At 41.8% G+C, this 22,719-nt stretch overlaps 1 protein-coding gene across 1 annotated transcript in view; it reads right to left on the reverse strand.

Annotated features, from left to right (window-relative positions):
• Positions 1-22,719, reverse strand: part of ush2a (Usher syndrome 2A (autosomal recessive, mild)) — a 204,730-nt gene that overhangs the window by 152,892 nt on the left and 29,119 nt on the right. Inside the window, exons 9-17 of the mRNA XM_080458072.1 lie at positions 21,319-21,540; positions 19,419-19,512; positions 9,839-10,034; positions 8,966-9,096; positions 8,622-8,823; positions 5,045-5,328; positions 3,907-4,132; positions 3,597-3,734; positions 2,210-2,390 (exon numbers count right to left, since the gene is read on the reverse strand). Coding sequence (XP_080314198.1) covers positions 2,210-2,390; positions 3,597-3,734; positions 3,907-4,132; positions 5,045-5,328; positions 8,622-8,823; positions 8,966-9,096; positions 9,839-10,034; positions 19,419-19,512; positions 21,319-21,540 — 1,674 coding nt within the window. The remainder of the gene's footprint in view (positions 1-2,209; positions 2,391-3,596; positions 3,735-3,906; positions 4,133-5,044; positions 5,329-8,621; positions 8,824-8,965; positions 9,097-9,838; positions 10,035-19,418; positions 19,513-21,318; positions 21,541-22,719) is intronic.

The following is a 22,719-nucleotide window of genomic DNA, read 5'->3' on the forward strand; positions in this document are numbered from 1 at the left end:
CTGAGGAAGACCCTCACCGAACCCCACCCACTTCACAGAAGCCTCATTCCGTCTTTTGGCAGTGTGCGTATGTGTGTCGAGGAGTGTATGTGTCTGGGTCAACAGTGTGGTGTTACCCTCACAGGGGCTGGGCAGTGGGTGATCCTCCGGCCAGTCACCTCACACCTTTACACACACACACACACACACACACACACACACACACACACACACACACACACACACACACACACACACACACACACACACACACACACACACACACACACACACACACACACACACACACACACACACACACACACACACACACACACACACACACACACGTTGTGATGTGCAGCAAGCACACACATCAGGTTGTTGGAGGAGTGACACCATATAAACCATTTGTGTGTGTGTTTTTTTCCCTAATACTGTACTCACATGCTCAGCCTCTCTTACTCACACAGTACTACACCTTCTTTATTGCTGTGTGAAAAGCTGCATCCTCATAACGAGCTGCAAATTTGTCCTGACAACTGATGGTATCACACACACGCACACGCACACTGGCTTGACCTTCACTCCATTTCCAAGGAGAAAGGAAAACACCAACATCACACCCAATTCAATCAAAGGACACTGTGTGAGTTTAGGAGGGAGACAGGGAGAGAGAGAGAGAGAGAGAGAGAGAGAGAGAAACAGAGAGAGCAAGAATTGAGATATTTATATGACACAATTGTAGATATTCAGAGAGCGTGTATAAAGTTAAAACATATCTTTTGTTTTTAAGATGTTTAGATTCTTAGAAAACCCATACTGGAAAAGGAGGGTTTCACATTGTAACATTGTGTAACTAAGTGACTGTGTATGAGTCAACATCTCTCCACTGCAGACAGCACTAACACATCTATGATGACACCAAACCACCACCAGGCACTCACAAATCTATTAGGATGAGTGTAAATTCATTTGTGTAAAGCCTATTGATCGAAAGGGGAAGATAAATCACTTGATGATATTTAGATGAGGAAATCCTGACAGTAGTGTGACTGAGTACAAGAGATTACAAGAGTAATAACCTCACGCCTTCATTGTACTTTTTTTTACACCGATACGAAAAAACCAACAACAAAAACAGGAAAAGCTACAAACAGTGGAATGGATCTTCTACACTAGTCTCGGGCAGAGTTTGGTAGTGGGAGGTATTTATGCACACTGTCTTTAATTGTTTATCTTTGTGTCATGTCCTTGTGTTCTGTGTATCCAAATAGGTACATCCCCATCCCTTCTTTTTAAATCTTTTTTTAATTACTTCAGTGTTTTCTTCCCTACTGTCCTCATGAAGTAAACTCTTTATCACTGTTGCTTTTTCTCCCTGCATCGTTCCATCCCTCTCTACTGTGAGGAGATCTCAGTCACAGCCTGATCTCGTCCTTAATGTTTCAACACTGGAGAATACAGCAATTAGGCAAGGTCAGGTAACACGCAACACACAGTCTATATCTTGGTGTATGTGTGGGGACACTCACTGACATTAACCTCACTTTTTCAACCGCAAACCTCATTGTAACCTTCGTCCTAAACATGTGTGAACCACCACATCGAAGTATCTAAGAAATGACCTCACAATTATGTTTTAAGAAAATATTAGTCCACAAAAACATAGAAAGATGTGTGTGAAGGTTGTGTGTGTTCCTGCATGCGCGCAAAAATGTTAGTGGACATCTATCTGCTTTGACACCCTATTGAGCAGAACGTATGTGCGCACTAGTATTCCAGGTGGTGTAAGATGTACGTTTACATTTGTGCATGTGAGCCTCAAGAGTGTGTGTGTGTGTGTGTGTGTGTGTGTGTGTGTGTGTGTGTGTGTGTGTGTGTGTGTGTGTGTGTGTGTGTGTGTGTGTGTGTGTGTGTGTGTGTGTGTGTGTGTGTGTGTGTGTGTGTGTGTGTGTGTGTGTGTGTGGGGTGGGGGGTAGCCTGCAGGTAGAGACATGAGTGGTAAAGGTCAAAGCAGCTCTTAACTCATGTAAGTCATAACTCTGCTTCCCAATCTGTAAACTGCACCTGCTGGTGTGTGTGTGTGTGTGTGTGTGTGTGTGTGTGTGTGCTTATCTTTGTGGCACCTTGAGTAAATGAGCTTGTGTGTATGTTCCAACAGGTGGATTTAAGCATTATAAATTGTACAACATATAGAGTACATATGTGTGATTAACACTATACTTACACGCCCAAACCAGGGTTGAATCCAAAGAACATCTCTTGACACTGATCACAGCGTCGCCCTCCCACGGAGGGATGGGCACACATACACTGTCCAGTCTGACTTTCACAGCCACGCTGCAATGCTCCCATTGGATGGCAGTCACACTCCAAACACATTCTCTGATCTGAAGAGAGGTAAAAGCCTGGACAGAGAGTTACATATATATTATGATATCATATGGTGAACAGAGAGCAGTGCTTATATAAACATACCACTAAAGATTATTGATTATTTCTGAAAGCAAAACTCCAAACAGGTATTGTTTCCTTATATACATGATGAAATTACTGATTGCATTTAAAGTCTTGAATCAAGATTCTCCTGTTTTCATCTTTCTTACTTCATATACAAAAGGTCAACAGTAAAAATGGGAAAAGCTCAGGTAATGCCACAAAATAAGACTGCATGAGTGGTGTACATGCTTATCAATATGCAGTGTATCTTTTGTTTACAATATTGTTTTGGTGCAGCCTCACAACAGTAAGTGACAGATTTTTGATCTTTTTATATTCAGAAGAAGTTGTTAGGCATTTATTTGTAATAGATGTTCACACATTGTCAATAAATGTTGGATTAAACACTCCAGGTTCCAAGATACAAATCAATTTGGTGTATTTGTTTTTGTCCAGTCTTGGCAGCTCATTAACGCATTATAATTTTTTTTCCCTGCACCTGGGCAGGAAATACTCAGAAGCTGGCCAGTTGGTTGGAACAAGTAATAAAATATAAGAATAATCAATAAGATATTATAAGATATAAAGATAAGCAGTTTCTGTAAAGCTATAAACATAATCAAATGTTATATGACATCTATATGTTTTAGTTTATAATATTTCTAAAACTTAGATTTGTTTGACCTCTGATGGATTTAAAAAAAGATAACTAATAAGTTGTGTCTCTCGTTAACCTCTTGTCATATTTTCATAAATTTAGAAATGGGCCTGTGACTGATCGACATCAAACAAATTTTCGATTAATGCCAACGTAGTTTAAAATCTGGTGCCCAGGTTGTGATGTCGTCACCCTGGTGACATTCTTACTGAGGAAACAGAAAGAAGAAAGAATACAAAGGTCAAGGCACAAGCTCCATAAAGTGCTGACAAATGTCCTTCTCCCCACGGATCAGAAGAAGCTTGGTCGTCTCTGCTCTGTGTCTGCCTGCATTAGTTTTGCAGAATTTTCAACACAATCTCCTCACCATGTCTGTGTTTCTCATTATAATACATACAAAACAAAAACTAGAGGGGGCTCGAGAAGTATTTTTTTACTTTTGATAGTCAGGCTTTTTGGCAGTGGGGTATCCACTGTTTGCTCCTGCCCAATAAATCCCTCATTTTTCCTAACTTACCAAGTCGGCAGGTATTGCAGTCTTTTCCGGAGCGTGTTGGGAGACAAACACACTGCCCAGTGGTGCTGTCACAGACTGACCCCTCAACGGTTCCACTGGGGTCGCAGACGCATGGTACACAGCTGTGTGTCAAACGCTCTAACAGAACACAGAACAACATCAGATCAGGTCAACAAAGCGTGGCAAAATAAAATTGTTTCAAGTAATTCATTTTGTGTTTTTAGGTTGCGAATAATGTGAGATTGAACTGAGCCATGGAGAAGTAACTGCTGCCAGGGATGATCTTGGCTTCAGTTCTGTTTTCTCTTACTCTGGAGGCTTGAACTGCTGTTATGGTAGTTGTGTGCACAGTTGGTACACTGTGCTCCTTCCACCCCCTCCTTGCATGGGCATTGTCCGGTCCACATATCGCATACGCCATCTGGCACCGTTCCACTGATGTCACAGACACAAGGCAGGCAGCCCAGGGAGTTTCGATGCTCCAGGGTGTGATAACCATGGCGGCAAGAGTCACAGCGAAGGCCCTCCACATGTTCCTAAAAAGAGACATGGGAGGAACATAAGAGGAAGGCAAAAAGGAGGCATGGTCAATAAGACACTGAGAATAAATTCAACTATCAAATGAGATATTACATTTACACTAAAAACCCTATTTCACCAAGCTAACAATAAATTCTATTCTATTGTTTTCATAACAGAATTCCCAGAGGAGTTAGTTAAAATGTCTCCAATCTCTCACAGACTCCACGATGCTCTGACATGATGTGCAGGGCCTCACTTCAATTTTGAACATGATGGAAATAGTTTTTAATCGTTTCATAGTCATCAGTCTATGAAGTGATGACTCAATCATCAGTCAAGTTCTGCAAGATTGGTCAATAGAATTCTCTAAGCCATATGACTGTCTTGCAATGGATGCACAGTTGTAATGTGACAAATGTTGCGAATGCCAATCTCACAAAAAGTTCAGATGACACGCAAACAATCTTCATCTGAATTTTGCCCCAGACAAAACATTCCCATAACAATCCTGGAACAAACACAAAATACCAATTCAGGATGATTTCGAGTGAATACTCAGCTATTTTGAGTGTTTTCTTGCATTTTTGTGGATCTAAATAGTCCTGAGGTGTCCCAAGTTGCTCTTTCATAAGATGTTCTTTTCATTCCAAATAAACCTGAAATTTATTTTGCCTGCAAATTAAAATAATTACTTTGGAAACCACCTGCCAAATCAACTATTCAGAGTTGGACATAAATCTCTAAAATGTGATCCTTTTAGCATGTGTTAGGCCTATATAATATTATCGCAGCTCATTAAGGATGACCATGGGGGGGGGGGGGGGGGGGGGGGGGTGCCTTTGAGTTGACAAATTTAAAGTGTCTTTCTTAAATAATACATGAGATAAGGTGATAATGCAAAAGTACCCCAAAAGAGTAACACATGCCTTGCACACGCACTGTCCTGTGTAAGGATGACAGTGTGTCCCCGGGATGGTGCCTTCATGTGAGCAGTTGCAGGGCGCGCAGCTTCCCTCCAGTCTCAAACCGTACAAGCCGCTGCCACAGGAGTCACATCGCTGCCCACCCACCCCAGGCTTACACTCACACTGCCCCCCCTCAGGCTCACAGAACGGGCTGACGGAGCCCAGGGGGTCACAGTCACATGGGATGCAGCCATCTTTGTGAGAAAGGTTCCAAAAGCCAAACTCACAGCGGTCACACGAAAGACCTGGACAGAGAGAGAGAGAGAGAGGAGAAGAGGAGAGAAGAGAAGAAGTATTTAGAGAAGTGTTAAAGAGAACCAGGCAGGCAGGCATTAAAAAAGTGGCCCTGTGTGTGTGTGTGTGTGTGTGTGTGTGTGTGTGTGTGTGTGTGTGTGTGTGTGTGTGTGTGTGTGTGTGTGTGTGTGTGTGTGTGTGTGTGTGTGTGTGTGTGTGTGTGTGTGTGTGTGAGCAAGAGAAATGGGTGAGTGTATAAAACTGCCATCATTAGGGCCAGTCCCTCTACATATGATGGATCACTCACCTAAGGCCAAACACTTAATTTCACAGAGGAAAAAAATAAATTAAGTAAAAAAAAAAAAATAGAAAAAAAAGAATGGAAAGAAAGAAAGAAAGAAAAAGAGTAGATGGTGGAAAAATATTAGAAAAACTACGAAAACATTTTATATGAAAACAAAGAAAAACAAATAAGAGAAAAGCATTGCATCGTTCCAAGACTGACTTCAAAATGTTTCTTGCTGATCTTTTTGAAGAGTTTGTATATACTGAATACATGCAGATTTTTCATTGGAACACATTTGTTTTTAAACACATGAGACAGCAGAAATAGCATTTCTTAGAGATGAGTCAAGCGTGCACATTCAAAGCCTGGGATGATTAGGACACTAGAGAGCCCCCCCGGGACGTATAATGTCAAAATATTGACATATAGTTTCAAATGTAATTCAAACCAATTTACTGTTGACTTTATCAATTTGTTTAATGTCGATTTATTGGTATGTCAATTCAACATGATGGCATATTATTCCTTAAGCTCGACAAATTTTTCAAATACTTGGAAAATTAGGCTGGGTTGCTGAAATCGTCAGCGTTTCCCGCTCACAATTATTATCCAATTATAAACAACAACTCCACACTGAGGAAGGCTTGATAGATGCAACAGTAATACTGGGCGATTGGGCTAGTTAAACTATGATATGCAGTGTGTGCAGGCAAGGCTTATTTGAATATGCCATACGTATTCCATGACAGGCAATCTGTCCCTAAATGGTTGCCTGGGGGCAATGCAGTCGCCACAGCCGTTTATGAGAGACTGTGCACTCAAATGTGGGTGGGTGTTAATGTGTGCGTGCATGCAAACACACACCTCAATAAGAACCTACCTGCACACCTATGTTATTGCACATGATCATGTGTGTGCTTCTCCGTGTGTGGTAGACACTTGGCATTTCCCCAGGCCTGCCCTCTTTAATGATTTTATAGGTAAGAATGAATTTCTCTGAAGCTCATATTTCATAGGAGTGCCGTGAAAATATGTGTCTCTTTCTGTGTGTTTGGAGGTGTGAATGCACATCTGACTGTATTAGTGGTAAATGTGCAGGCTGGCAGACTTGCATTCACCTGCCTTTGACGCATGATCCTCAGTGATTTTTCCAGAAAAAACGGTTTCATTTAAAAAGTCTAAACTTATTATGAAATGACTACTTGGCAAGCATGCTGGTCTTTTACCCTTACGATAAACTTGGTTAAGTTGGCATTAGCAAATTCAACTTCTGGCAACAATCGTTTTGGTGTTCAATAGTCCATAAAAGACGAGAACGGAAAAATATATATGTACCAATGAAAGAAAAGTAAAAACAATACAGAAAATACTATGCAAGGATATTAGATTAGAGCAGAAAGGATGTAATTTTGTGAAGTGTCCATGCGTGTGTGTGTGTGTGTGTGTGTGTGTGTGTGTGTGTGTGTGTGTGTGTGTGTGTGTGTGTGTGTGTGTTTCCGAGACACGGCTGGCCCTTTTATCAGTAGCCAGCTGGTTAACAGGCTCATGCATCACCATTTCAAACACTATTATGTACACACTGCACTCTGGCACCTTGTTATGAGCGTGCATGCGTTTTTGCATGTGGGTATATATGTCTGCGCGCACACATTTCAATTCTGTCCTTCTGAAGCACGCTGCTATTGCTCCACTCAAAGTATCAGCTTGGCGGTAATAAATTGCCATAATCAAATCTCATTTCTGAAAAATACCTGTGGGAGCAACCAAACAAACAAGGACAGAAAAAAATAAAAATGGGTCTTGTAAGATGAAGTGTGAAAAATACAAGGGGCTACAGCAGTTTGTTTTAATCAACTTGGCATTGAATTACAGAATTAAATACCAGTTTAGTCCTTGATGGCATGAGCGCGCACGCACGCACACACACACCCACACACCCACACACACACACACACACACACACACACACACACACACACACACACACACACACACACCCACAGAAGCATGCAGGGCAAAAACAGATTTACATCCACACATACAATAAAAAAAAAAACTCAATACATTCAATACACATAGTGAATAAGACAAAAGTAAATGAAAACACAGCGCCATGCAGTCTCTCTCTCTCTCTCACACACACACACACACACACACACACACACACACACACACACACACACACACACACACACACACACACACACACACACACACACACACACACACACACACACACACACACACACACACACACACACACACACACACACACACACACACACACACACACACACATCTATATCCCAAAGTGTTGCAGCAGCCAAAATAAACAGGCTTTTCAGCTGGCAGTGCTTCCAGCCGTTGTGCTTCTCTTTGTGATAAATGGTTTCACTCTCTCCCCTGTGTGTCTTTGAAGACCAGGCTCGTATGAAATGCAAAACCGGCCAACGCTCCTCAACTCAACGCATCATGGTTATTGCTAAGCCTTGCTATCAAGGGTCCATGTAGCACGTGCAAGTGCAGCGTGCATGCGGGTGTGCTTATGTGCACATGTCCGTTTTGCCTTGTCTACACAGTGTATATGCCTTTGTTTTTTGTGTACCGCAATTAGCCCCAGTATGTATTAATTAAGTTGTGTTTACAGTCAACAACAATCAAACTACTGAAGAACAAGAACGGTTACAGGAACTTATGTCATAAAGACTGTTGGTCTCAATCTTTTATTAAGTTATTACCTTGACTAAGTCCTCATCACAACCTCACCACACAGAATTTTTTTTTTTTTTCAGAATTGTTGTTCTTATGGTTTGGTTTGTTTTCTTCTTTGTTCGGAATAAGTGCTGATGCTGAAAGGATGCGAGCGGACTACATAAGCTTTGTGCGTCATCTTGTCTGTTCTTGAAAAAATAATGTGTTAAAGTCATTTATACTTTCACAGATTTATGTTTGTTCATTATTTTTTAGATAATCTAATAAAATGTGGATTATAGAAGTGCATATTTGCTGTTTGTTTACCTGTAACATGAAGTTTACAGTGGCACTGTCCTGTGTGAGGGTCGCAGCTGGGCACTGATGAAGTGCTGATTGTGCCCACGTCACTGCAGTTACACGATAAGCACCCAGCTGGATTTGAGAGTTGAAGGCCAAACCAACCAGGCAAGCAGTCTGCACATTGACGGCCTGTTACTGCAGCCTTACACTGACACTGACCTCCTAGCTGAGAAACAGAAAGAGGAAGATAACAGTGTAAAAAACGTGTACAGAATTCGATGTGTAAAAGCATTTGAAGCATGACATTTTTAGTTCGAAAGGTTCTCCTGAGCCACACTATTGGCTGTATTGCAAGTTCTGATGTATACCTGAGCACACTCCATGCTGCCATTGACCGTTCCTGCAGTATCACAGTTACAGGGTTGACAAACATCAACTGAAGATGGATCGGAGTCCTTCAGCCTAAAAAATCCACTTTTACACAGCTCACAGTTGTTACCTGATAGTAAGAGAAAGAGAGATGAACAGTAAAAAAACTCCAAATAAATGGTGAAAGAAGACATTAATGGGGAAAAGTTTGTTTTGCGATGTTACTGCGTGTCCAGTTCGCCGTCGTGCCATAAAAGTGTATGGCTGAGGCACAATATGTCACCATAATGCACCATGTCTAAATTTAGCAGAGTCTATTTATCATTTTATGCATAGGAGCAAAAGCTGTGACGGCCCTTTGAAATCCATACAATGCGGCATAAAAAAACGTGTAGAGTTGGTGAATGCCATGAGGCGGAATCTGGTCCTTTTTGTGTGGAGTTTTCATGTTCTTCCCATGCTAATGTGTGTTTTCTCAGGGAACTCCGGTTTCCTCCCACAGTTCAAAGACATGCATGTGAGAATGACTGATTCCACTAAATTGCCCAGACATGTGAATGTCAGTGTGAGGTAGTATGTCTGTATGTGTTCACTCTGTGATAGGCTGGTGGCCTGTCCAAAGGGCACTCTACTTCAGCCCATGGTTCGCTGGGACTGGCTTCAGTACCCCCAAGATAAGATAAAGATGTATATTGGGTGAATGGTTAGATATGTTCTACTGTAGATGGGGGAATGTTAAAATAAAATTGCTGTACGTTAGAAAAAAGATAAGCTGATTGTTTATGCCCTCAGACTGAAACCACTGCATGGGCTCTAGAACACTTTCAGAAATCACCACCTGTGAACACAGTTGAATGGGTATGACATTGTACCTGTGGTGTTGTGCATGCAGTTGTCACAGACCCCTCCTCCTCCTTGATAGTGTTCATCTGGTTGTTCATCGGTTAAAACATCATAATGACAAGAGAGGGCGTGGCTGTGGCACTGGCAGGGTCGACAGTTCATGGCTTGGAGTTGATTACCAGACTTGAATGGCTTGTCATTGTGCAAAAGTTCACAATGCTGGCACTGTAATAACAGACAAATAACAATAATTTTTCTCTGTTGGCAATAAACTCACAGCAGTAGTAATTAAACCTAATTTTACCATAATGTAAGAAGATTTTGGAAACATTTGACCAAAGAGTGATAAAGTCACTAAAACATGCCACCAAAGTGGCCTGAATATAAGCCAATTTGACTAAGTAATGGAGAAAACACATTTAAATTCACTTTGATAATGCACATTTGCATAGAGAACATTGATGGGGGTAAAAGTAACAAGATATTTTGACAAGAGATTAGTAATAGCAAGACATAAAAACATAGCGTCCACTGCAAATTACTGCGGAAAAATTGTCCCATGACAAGAGAAATACTTGATTTCATAAAACAAAGACCAAGACAGTGAAAAACTGAAAGAGAAAGAAAAGGGGGGAGGGGGGGGCAAACAGAGAAAAATCTGTGGGTCTTGTAAATATAAATGAAAAAAGAGAGAAGTAACTTAATAGAAAAAATGGAGACATTCTCTACTTTCATATAGTGCGCACACACACACACACACACACACACACACACACACACACACACACACACACCCACACCCACACCCACACCCACACCCACACCCACACACACACACACACACACACACACCATAGAGAAATCAGACCACTAATGAGGAGTGACTTGCAACAGCCAGCACTTTCACACAGTCCCACTTTCATGTCAAAATAAACATTCTAAGGTGTGTGTAGGGGTGGAACATGGCGGGGGGATGATATAAAAAATGCAAAATGCATTTTTTTGGAGCAGAAAGCAGCAGAGGAGACGAGCGGCAAGTACAAGCCCTTTGATTTTGTTCAGCAGTCAGTACAAATTATGGTGGACAAGGGGGGCATCAAATGGCAGGATTAAAAATGTATTAAAAAACACAGGAGTTCCTCCCATGTGTGACACATGCAGACCTGCACTGGGCCCATTATGTATGACACACAGGGGAGGGTGGGGAGGCCGGGGGAAGAAAGGGGGAGGGTGATGGACCAGATGGAAATGAGAGAAAGAGGCTACAATTTTGTATATGATAATGATAGAGAGTGGGGGAAAATGCTAAAAAGGTGATGAAAACAGAAAAGGGAATGCCATTTTTGATTAGAATATATCTATAAAATAACCAAAACAACCACAGTATGGGAAGATAAAATGTGGGGAAGAAAATAATGCAACACATAAAAAAAAAATAATAATGCATACTAGAAATGTCAGGTAGTTCTTTTTTTCTAACTGAAATCCTTTTTTAAAAAAAATATTAACATCTCAAAAAAGTTTGATTGTAAATCATAGATAGAAAATAATATGTTGTAAGATGATATAAGAATTACGTGTCACGCATCTCAGCTTTTTGTTCATCACGACTCTCTTTGTGCATTTCATCCATCTTTTCATTCTCTCCATTTCATTTAAGTGAACATGAAACCAGCGGCAGGGTCGCCTCACAGATTTTTGTCTGTCTGATTCCAATAAATCTGATTTGTTTACCAAAGCATGATTTTGGCTCGCTATGTGATAATAGCAGCTCATAAAGCAGCAGCAATCCGTTCTCTCTCACACACACTCCTGAAGGTTTCTTTCTCTTGCTCTTTCTCTCTCACACCCACCCACACCCACCGACACCCCCCCCCCCCCCCCCCCCCCCCCCACACACACACACACACACACAAAGTGTATCCTGAGACATGTAATTCCACAGGAATAGTGAGCTGTTTGCATGTTCGTGATTGTTCCGTCAGCCTGCTCATCTGTCTGTCATGCCGTTTGGCCTGTCTGTTGTCATACCTACAGTAACTTCCTCTCCCGCTCTGTGTTTGTCCACACTTCTTTTCCCCTTATTCTGCCCAGCTGTCTTTCCTTGTCTGTCTCCTCTTCTCTGCCCCAAACCATTTCACATATCAAAGGGGCTTTTCTGTCTGCACTTCGAAAAGAAAGCGTTCACTACTTTTCGCTCATCGAGTCCAAGAGCAACCTCCGGCTTGTAAGTTCCTCACTCCCCTATCTTTCTATTTTCATTCCTCGTCCATCTTCTCTACCTTGGTGTCTCCTCTGCTTCTCCACACTTCCTTCTTCTTTTTCTGCCTCTTTTCTGAAGAGCAAATCACTCTGTATATCTCGCCTTGCTTCTCACTTCTCCCCTTTCCTCTTTTGCCTCCCCAGTCTCCAACCGTGTGTTCTCATAGCCACGCTGAGTATGTGAGCTGGAAATATTACCATACCAAATGAAAGGGAGAGGAGTTTTTTCTTTCTTCTCTTTTCTTTTCATTCCAACATTGCGTTACCTTCCCTCTCTCCCAGCCTGCTAATTAGTCGAGGGACTGGTGTTTGGGAGTTAAAAGAAGAGCGCACACGTTCATTCTCTTCCTCATACAAAAGGTTTTGATGGTGCTCCATCATCTGCACACAGTATCAGCAGTAAAAAGGGAAGAGCATGCAAAGAAGATTGAGTTTATGTGGCTTTTATTCTGTTACTTTCATCTTCGTCACATGGTCAGTCCGCTGTAATATTTTCATTACTAAAAAAAACTACTGAAATTTAAGTTCCCCTGTATGTTCTTCTGATGGCAGGGCATCGCTTTGCAAGTTACAAGTACAGAACTTTATCAATGGCCTGATTTTTACTATTCCAGCAATTACTTTCCTTTTAGAAAATGTTATCCTTCTTTCATGGAAAAAGGTGCTAAGTAGTGGCAAAACAGTTGCAGGGCACAAAAAAGACCACAGGCTTCAGTTGAAATACACACAAAAAAGACAGGACATAGTAATAAATTAAAACTCATGGTACTATGTATTTAACTCTCTCTCTTTCTCTCTTTTCAGTTTGAAAGATATCAGTGAAGGCAGCAAGCGAGAGAAAATGATAACATCTTATTTTCGCTCTTGAATGTTTCGACAAAACCTGCTGAGTGAGGAGACTACTCTAATGGATATGTGGACATTCAGATGGTCTGTCATTGTGTGTGTGTGTGTGTGTGTGTGTGTGTGTGTATGTGTAAATCTGCGGGGACAACTCATCCTATCCTAAATGCCATGACCAATTTCACGCTCTCACTGGAAAGGTCGTGGCTCTGGCTTGCGTATATGTGTGTGAGGAAAGCATGTTTGTGTGTGTACACAGCCATGCTGTGTGCACCTAAAGTTAACCTGGTTAAATCCAGGCCGGTGAAAATCTGCTGCTGAGGCAGACTTGAGCAGGAGAGATTCTGGACAAAGCCACTTAATGTCAGTAGCTATCAATATCCATCACACACATAGATTTAAACACGCAAAATCAGGAAGAATATCCTCTATGTATGAATATATGATATACGTATATGAAATAACACAAAACACACCATGAGAGGAACTCAAATTCATATCTTGTCCATGCACGTTTCAAAAAAATGTCACAGTCAAAAAAAGATGTATTTATTGATACGAGTTTGGATCAAGAAACATCCTCTTCCCAGTCACACACACACACACACACACACACACACACACACACACACACACACACACACACACACACACACACACACACACACACACACACACACACACACACACACACACACACACACACACACACACACACACACACACACACACTTTCTTACACATTATGAAGTCCTCAGTAAAGCCTGATGCAACAACCTTTCATGCCTTGGGGTGTAGACACCAGAGAAAGACTTGACACAAATGCAGTGTGTTGTGTGCTCATCTTATTCAAGATGACACATTTGTACTGAGGGGAAGTTGGATAACATTAAATCCCAAAATATAATCAAACATTGAAAGAAAAAGCACATATAAGTTAAAACAGTGTGTGAGATGTAGGGTACAGTATATGATATAGCTTTCAGATGTGACGGACTACATCACATGTGAACAAATGTAGAAAGAGAGAGTGACAGAAGGAGAGATCAAGTGTGGCGCAGAGTGCACATAAGAAAGAATCAAAAGACAGAGCGAGAGAGTGTGTGTGCCTGTGTCCATTTTGCTGCACGTGTGTTTAAGTGTGTGGGTGAGAGAGAGGGGAGAGTTTAAGTGTGCGTCTTCTAAGGCCCCTGTTGATCATCTTGACACATGTCTGAGCATTTCTGTCACTTTAATGTCACTGTGGAAATTCTGCAGATTAGTACAACATCCGTCATGGTGCAAGGCCGATCCAAGTCAACAGAACGCATGCAATATTAAACGCTAATATTCCCCACAGCCTTTTATGCTCCAATATTACAAAGACAGAAGAAAGGTCCTGAATATTCACTCACAGAAATGACACAGACAGGTCTGTCAAAAAGTGCACACAGGCGCACACTCATTCACATGATCACACATCACACAAAAAGGACTGTTTGTAGAGACATGCACGTGTTAGACACTAATGTAATTCACAGAAGCACAGCTCCTGTAGGGATTAATTTACATTAAATATATTTATATTGCCGATTTCCACTGCATCTCTCTCACACAAAAGAACTAATGTATGTATGACAGAGAGGGAAAGAAGCAGCTTGGGAGGATAGATAGACATGAGACAGTAAGAAAAATGGAAGAGACAGAGAATGAAACATGAGAAACGGAGTCAGACACAAATGAATTAAATACTTAGGAAGTGAGGCAATAAAGAGTGTGTGTGGGGGGGGGGGGTGAAAACGGCTGAGTGAAATGAAGCGAAAGACAAACAGAGAAAGAAAGGCAACTGATTAGAGATGCATGCTGAGGGAATGTCATTGTTCTAGTCGATTTGAGACATTATTTAAACTGAGACCCGGGAGAGAAAGATGGAGTACGGGAGCGAGAGAAAGAGAGCGCAACTTCGACAAAGAGAGGCAGACCAAGGTAGAACAGGGACCTCGTGAGAGGGAAGACATGTGGTGTATAAAAACCAAAAGGAAATAAAAGACTATGCAGAGTTTTCTGCACTGGTCTGGATGAGAGCATTGAGCTGACATTTTAGTTGAGTTTCCCTTTGTGTATTTAGAAATGCAACTTTCAATGCAAGAGTTTAAGCATTGGATGTTCACTAGGCTCCACACACACACACACACACCCATGCACGCAGGCACACACGCGCCCGCGGGAGTATGAATGATACATAAGTAGTGAATAATGCAGGCTGCCCTGTGCTACAGTGAGGTGAAGCAGTCATAGTGAACATTTGACTACTGACCAAATGCAGGCTTTTGTTGGTTTGATGACTTCGATCACCAGGGAAGTACAAGCAACACGCGGCGGTGAAAAAGTGGTGATTTTCAGTGAGTCAGTGCAGTACAAGAGGATGAACTTATCTGGTTTATCGGGAAAATAAAAAGTAGCAGAAAAAGATTTATATGCAAATCACTACAACTATCATAATAACAACATCAAAAAAGAAAGAAACAAACAAACAAAAACACGATTCTCAAGTAATCTGGCATTTACTCGCTTCTATCACACTGTAAGTGCTGGCTGATACTGATTCACACACAGTTCAGCACAGTTTTATCCAAACAAGTAAAGGAGCCTTTCGTGGACAGGATCACATGTCTAATGATAAAATATCTAAAGATAAAACTTTATGACATATGCTTGTAAAAAGAAACCTTTCAAATGAAATCTCCAGAGTGAAACCTCTCAAACTGCTGATGAAGCAGGGTTATTTTCAGGATGCGTGTCAGGATATGTGTCGGGAGATGTATTTTGTTGATTCATCTATTTCATCTACAGCCTTACCCACTGTCCTGCATATCATCCAGTTCTATTATGAGATCTGAGAATCTCCCTGCTGTCAGCTGACTTATTAACCATAATCAATCTAGGAGGGATTGACTGAATTTACAGAAGCCCTGTGAAAGACAAGACTACTACTAGATTATAGAAAAAGGTCTTATCCAAATGATGAGTCTTCTACAAGTAAGAAATAATTTCACGTATACACCTAAAGAAAATGGTTGTGTTATGTGTGGAGCAATTTCAAAAAATAAAATATCAATATTTACATTTTAATTACGTACTTCAAGTTCCTCCAGGGCTGTGTCAAGGAGTGTGTGTGTGTGCGTGTGTGTGTGTGTGTGTGTGTGTGTGTGTGTGTGTGTGTGTGTGTGTGTGTGTGTGTGTGTGTGTGTGTGTGTGTGTGTGTGTGTGTGTGTGCGCGTGTGTGTGTGGTTTGTCCACTGGGTGTGACCGGAACTGCTGTGGGGGGACCCGTGGCGACACCCCGGGGTCCGAGGCCATCGGGCCCGGACACCGCCACCCCGGCAGACGGAAGCCCCCCAGGCCCGGGGAGACCCCAGTGACACCACCTAATCCGCTAAAAAAAAGTGTGTTAGCAGCGCAGCAGCGGACACACCGACAATGATGTAGTGAGTATACCGGCCCATGGGAGGGCGCTGTTGTTTGATTTTGTAATGAAACCACACAGACGTGTGCAGAGAACAATATGCTATAAACGTGAAGAAAGTGGATAGGACCCGACACCCGTATGGACTGATAACGCATCGGATGCCATCAGGGGTGAGTCTCAACTATAAAACTACTGATAGACGATGAAACTGGAATACGGACCGCAAGTAATACCACTACAGGTCCGCTGTGTTTGTTTAGAAGGAAGGGGAGAGAGGGGGAGATCTGCGCAAGCGCAGTAACAGCGCTCCATAGCCTCTGGCAGTCTCTACAGGAGGGAATAGCACCCATGAAAGAATCTTTGCACCTCGGGAGCCGGTATCAAAACTTCACGGATACAGTGGATCCGAACACTGGTCCCGTCTAAACGGACCCCCTCGAAAAGTGAAGAAAGTTTTGCAGATTCACTCGTATTTGTTGTCGATGTAAACAAGGTCTCAGGGGCCTTTCACATTGTAGTCCGAGACTAGTTCACTTGAGAGGGGGGGGCCCCAAGAATTTTCACACCTTCGTTTGGTTTGGGTGGCATTCACATTCAGTTTTGAGACCAGACCAAACCATCTGTAAAATGTCACGCAATTACAACAGCTGCCAGTTTGGGGGCGCTGTCGGCTGACACAAACACTGACCAGAGAGGAAGTAAAGAAGAAACATGGCTCATTGATTGGCCTGGACTGAAACCAGAAGTGTCATCATTTGAGCATGTGGTGGCTAGGCTTATTAGCCCATGGCCAGTGTTGCCACAGTTACCTTGAAAAGTTAATCCGATTACAGATTACTAGTTATTCCTTTTAAAAAGCAACTTAGTTACTTTAGTGATTACTTGTTTTTAAAAGTAAAGAAGTGAGACTACAAGTAACTTTTTAGTTACTTTCAGCAGGTGCCGACAACACGCCCCCCCATGATCTCAACATAAAAAGGCCTCCTGCTGATACATATTTAACCTTTGACCTTCATTCTTTCTTGTATTTATATCTGATTCATGGTTTTATTATCAGATTTTTACTATTACTGGTATTTATTTACCCCTAGATGTAGTTGTAGTCTGTTGCACTATTTATTTATTTGCATGACCTGCTCTATGCGACCTTTTAATAGAGCGAGAGGGAGACAGACAGAGTGTGTGTGTGTGTGTGTGTGTGTGTGTGTGTGTGTGTGTGTGTGTGTGTGTGTGTGCGCAATTCATTAAATAGGTCTTCTTGTCATTAGGAAGGAAAGTCCTTAATTAAGACCATGAGGAGATTTTTACCCTGGGGGTTTCCTCTGTGCTGACTATGCGTAAATGCGTGTATGCGCACATCTGAATCTTGAAGTCTCAAACATAATATGGGTTTTAACAATGTGTGGATAACAGGCACAACAAAACAGACAAAGACGTGTGTAAAACCAAACCAATCTCGGGCTCCGTTTAGGGTAGGTTTACACTATGTTCACGGCAGCCCCGTTTGCCTGAAATGTAGTGCTCCGTGGGATTTTGGGGAATTCTGAGGAAGGCGTGGCCGGTTTTTCACGTTCTGTCAAAGCTTTCTAGGGATGAAATGTGGACGCCGGACCCTTTTGAAGCATGTTTATGCCCCAAAGGGCCACCAAAAGTGAAGGCAATCATTGTATCCTGAGACTTTTGCTGGGTGCATACATAACTCTTGATTTCTTTTACAGTGGCGTAGCTTGTAGAAGGTGTTCTGTCGTTGATTGCTCAGACTCGAATGAAACTCCCCCCCGGGCCGTGCGCGCCGTGGCAGACCGGAGTAGAACGCAACGCGTCGGCTCCACAAACCGTCACATGACGGGACAAGCCGCGATTGAACGTGATGAAACGGCTACCATACACCGTAACTACGCCGCGAGAACCGCGACGAAGCGCAGCGCGACATGATAAATTATCCTGTAAGCCTCCGGTCCCACTACGGACCGCCTCGAAGTTCTATTACGGCCTATTACGTGCTACCACATTTTGTGACGTTCATCCCATTTTGCTACGGGCTACTAAGTTTCTCATCCGCGCCGTGGCCGCCATGGCAAATTTTTTGACAGTTTAAAAATCTGGCACGGCACCCACGGAAATCACGGCAGTCCCCCTGCGTTGTCTCACGTCCATCCCGTTTTGTTCACTGTGGCCTGAAACGGGGCTGCCGTGGCTGCCGGGAACATAGTGTAAAGGTACATTTACACAACAACGTTTCACGTGACAACACCTAATCTGCAGTGATGTGCAGTCAGGGTAGGCTGGGTAAGCAGTGCCTACCCAAGGCTAAATTGAAATGAATGAAATATTCATTTTGATTATTTGTTTTTAATTATAATACATTTATAATTTATTTTTCAATTTCCGGTAGCTTACAGTACCTATAGGTTTGAAAGTGGCATTTTGTGCTTTTCATAGCCCAAATGACTCAAAACTGCTATTTCCTGGTATGGCAGAGAGGCTGCACAAGTCACTCACTCCAACGCTGTCTTACTGTGAAGGCCACACCCCCTCCTGAAGGCCACAATGCTGCAGTCGGTTCACCAATATGAAAATCATCATTTACATAAAAAGGCAGATTGCTACGCTTCCTTTGGACGTAACTGTGCTATGTTAAATGCTATACGTACGTTCAAAGTGCATTAATGAATTGATACAGCGCCGCTACGCTCTCTGGCTAGTTGGCGGGGTTTCATCCCAGATAGACGATTCCCAGTTAGACGATTCCCATTAAGACAAATTATTATAATAAGTGAATTATTTGTAACATTTCAGTGACCGAGGATGAACAGTAATGTATTTTTACACATAAAGACAAATAGTTCCTCTGAAAAGTAGCTCAACATTAGTTTAAAATCACGGCGGGGGAAAACGAAATAGCATGTCAGACTAAAAACACATGTTTTATAAAGACGCATAAAGTAGCTCAACAACGTGTAAACGGGGCCGAAGAAACTTGAGCCCAAATCGATTTAACTTGTCAACATCAGCCCTCTGTGCTTAGAAATACTGTGCAAGTGCTTGTTACTTACATTGTTTCCTTTTGTGTGGCTCTCAGGCAGACACAGACAGCGATACGGTGTCGCGCTGGTGTCACAGTGTTCTGCGTGGCCGTGACACTCACATCTGACCAGGTGATAAAGACAAGAAAGAGAACAAGAGTGAATAAAAGTACAGCCAGAGTACTTCACTATGGTTTAACTTCTTTTTTTTTATTCTTTTTTTTTTTTTACTTTTAATTGAAAAAAAGACTCAAGGCTAATCACCAAAAGTAAAGCAAACAATATGACAGAAGTTCTCCCTCTGTCAGGTTTCTGTCAGACCTCCCTCATCCATCACCCATGGAACAGCAGCAGGAGTGCCAGTGGAAAGTTCCCATTCAACATTTATAAATGCCAACCCGTGAATTATCAGAGCAACATAGCCTGTACCAGACAGCCCTCTCTCCTTCTCTCCTGCTCTCTCAGACACACACGCACACGAATACGCATACGCACGCACACCTCAACAGTTATTTAATTATTCATTCAGATATTCAGTTGCTTTCTCTCATCCATTCTTTCCTCTGTATCCTTTCAGCCCATGTTCACTTTCATACAATTTTTGTTAAAAGCTACAGTTTTTTAATTTAATATGAGGCACAGAAACTCTGAATTTTAGTAACAGTTCTGATAAAATAGGAGTTTTGGTGTAATATAATTTGTAGTAACCTGCATGTCCTGGCCTCACTGATCTTGAGAATAAAAAGAGCAGCATTTTATCCACAAAAAAAAAAAGATGCACTATGTTAACATTAGATTTAACTTGGGGAACATTTTGAAATACTTTTAGGCAATCATAGTTCTGTCTGTGTACAAATATTTATGTGATCTAATTGTTTAGTTTATAAGTGTTCAAATACTTCTAATCTCAATAAGACTTTAGATCAAGTAAGCATTGTCAAACAGCCACTCACCATGTCTAACAAAACCTAGTCCAGATATTGTCATGTGCTTCTTTTAAAACCCCCAAATAATCTGTGTAAACTCTACTTTGGATGTCTTATTGTCACAAGGAAAGGTTGATCAGATATGTTTTTGTCCAACAAAAGAAAATGGAAAAATATTGTATTATACATCTACTGAAATTAAAAACAATCCTTAACCAGACTGCTTTCCAACACAAAACCTCCTTACTATAGCTATTTACGAGAGAGAGAGAGAGCGAGAGAGAGAGAGAGAGAGAGAGAGCGAGAGAGAGAGAGAGAGAGAGCGAGAGAGAGAGAGAGAGATGAAGGAAGACTAAAAGAGAAGGAGGGTAACGGGAAAGGAGGAAGAAGGCACAGATGAGATTTCAGCAGCTCTAAATCTCTGTTTCTCCTACTTCACCGTAACAAGCTACTAATTAAAACAGCTTAGAGGGAGGAGGAGGGAGAAAGAGAGTTAGAGATGATTGCCTCCTGCATAATCCTATAATTACCAGAGTCATAAAAAACAGTCACTCTGTCAGTCTAATGAAGAGATGTGTTCACAATTATTCCCAGAAAGCTTGGCTGGAACTCAATAGTCTGTGTCAAAATATTTTTTCTCAGACTGCGCTCACTTAGTTTTTACAAATCGACTCAGAAAAGGCCGTCAAATGTTTCTTTCCACCAACTGCGCCACTCATATCAAGTCTGGGTAAATGATAGGGGGTGAGTGTTAACAAAGGAAATTATGAGTGTGGTGCTCATTGTGGTTCTTCAACAGTAATTTATGAATGTTAACCAAGAAAGAGATCAGCACGCTCAAATTCAGTGTGATGTGAGATTAACATAAACCACATGCAAGAGATAACATTTTGGATTGTGCGTTTGTGCTGTGACGCGTTTCTACTTCTTTTTAATTATTTTCACATTCCCCCAAATTCCATCTCCAAATATAATGATCACATAATAGAAATGTAATTTCTCACCGGCCACTGATGGTGATCTCACTGATGGTGAAATATCGGTGTCGCTGGTTCACCCCAACTGCTCTGGTGCGGTATTGCCCACGTATATGTATCCTGACCTGGGCAGCTTGTACCATCTCCTGCAGAGCGCGAGTGTTGTAGAAATTATTATAACCTGGCCTCAGGTTTGGCTGTGTGGCCAGCAGGCTGAATGTTAGGTTTCCTCCTGAGGAAGGCATGTCGCTGGCAAACAGGAAACAAACAAACAAACAAACAAACAAACAAACAAACAAAAAACATTAATCCAAAAGAATAGAAAAAGAAAATCCCCCCCAAAAATCTACGAAATATAAAACCTCATTTGCTTGTCATGCCATAGGACAATATTTTACTATTTGTCATTTTCATTAAATAGTTTCGGGAATAAAAACAACTTTACTTGTCAGCAACCGACCGATATCACAATGAAAGTATGGCGGCAACTGTAACTATTATTTTTCGAGTGCAGGGATTGTCAGACTGAAAGACTGAGATTGAAAACGTTGCATATTTGCAGTGGCATTGGTTTTGTCTCTATTTTGACAAAACATTTAATACCACTGATATCTATAGTAGTAGGGGCAGTACGGCTCGGTTGGTAGAGCGGCTGCCTCCCAATCGGAAGGTTTTCGATTCCCATCTCCACCTGTCCACATGCCAAAGTGTCATGCCGACTTGTCTTGGGCAAGTGCTCAGTGTCTTGCCCAAGGACACTTCGGCATGTCCTTGGGCAAGACACTGAACCCCAGAATTGCTCCCATTGGCGTGACACCAATGGCTGCAGCTTTCATTGGCGTGTGAATGTATGGGTGAATGTGATGAACAATGTAAATACAAAGTGTAAAGTTCTTATAACGTAAAGCGTTTTGGGGCTGCTCACACAGTTGGAAGGCACAATATAAGTGAAGTCCATTTACCATAGTAAGTGCCAGTGCTTCTGCGTGTATTTAGGATTAGTGATTCAAGATCGTGTGAAGGTTTCTGTCACAATTACACAAAATTGTGCAGCTTTGGGGGATGAACACCTGCAACAACACAAGAGAGAACCTATTTTGCCAACATCTCTGTTGACTGACTGAAGCAGGTCTGTTGGGCTTCTAATACAACACAGCACTCTACACTAGTAGTGCCACTTGTGTTTACATTCCCTGTAGTTCTGTTGAATCCTACCTGTCCTTGGTCCACTCGCATCATATTATTGTTGTGTTTTACCTGTCTGTATTATCTAGGTGTTGTCCATGCGTACTACACTGTTAACCTTTATCATAATGCATTTTTTAATGTGCTGGTGTCACATTTGGAAAAAGACAAACGTGTGCACTCTTATGGCTTTAATCTTAAGTAGATGTGAAATTGAAATGATTAAAAACACAAATGCCATCC

The sequence above is a fragment of the Lipophrys pholis genome (assembly GCF_963383615.2).
Source record: "Lipophrys pholis genome assembly, chromosome: 2".
In the NCBI taxonomy this organism is placed as follows: Eukaryota; Metazoa; Chordata; class Actinopteri; order Blenniiformes; family Blenniidae; genus Lipophrys; species Lipophrys pholis.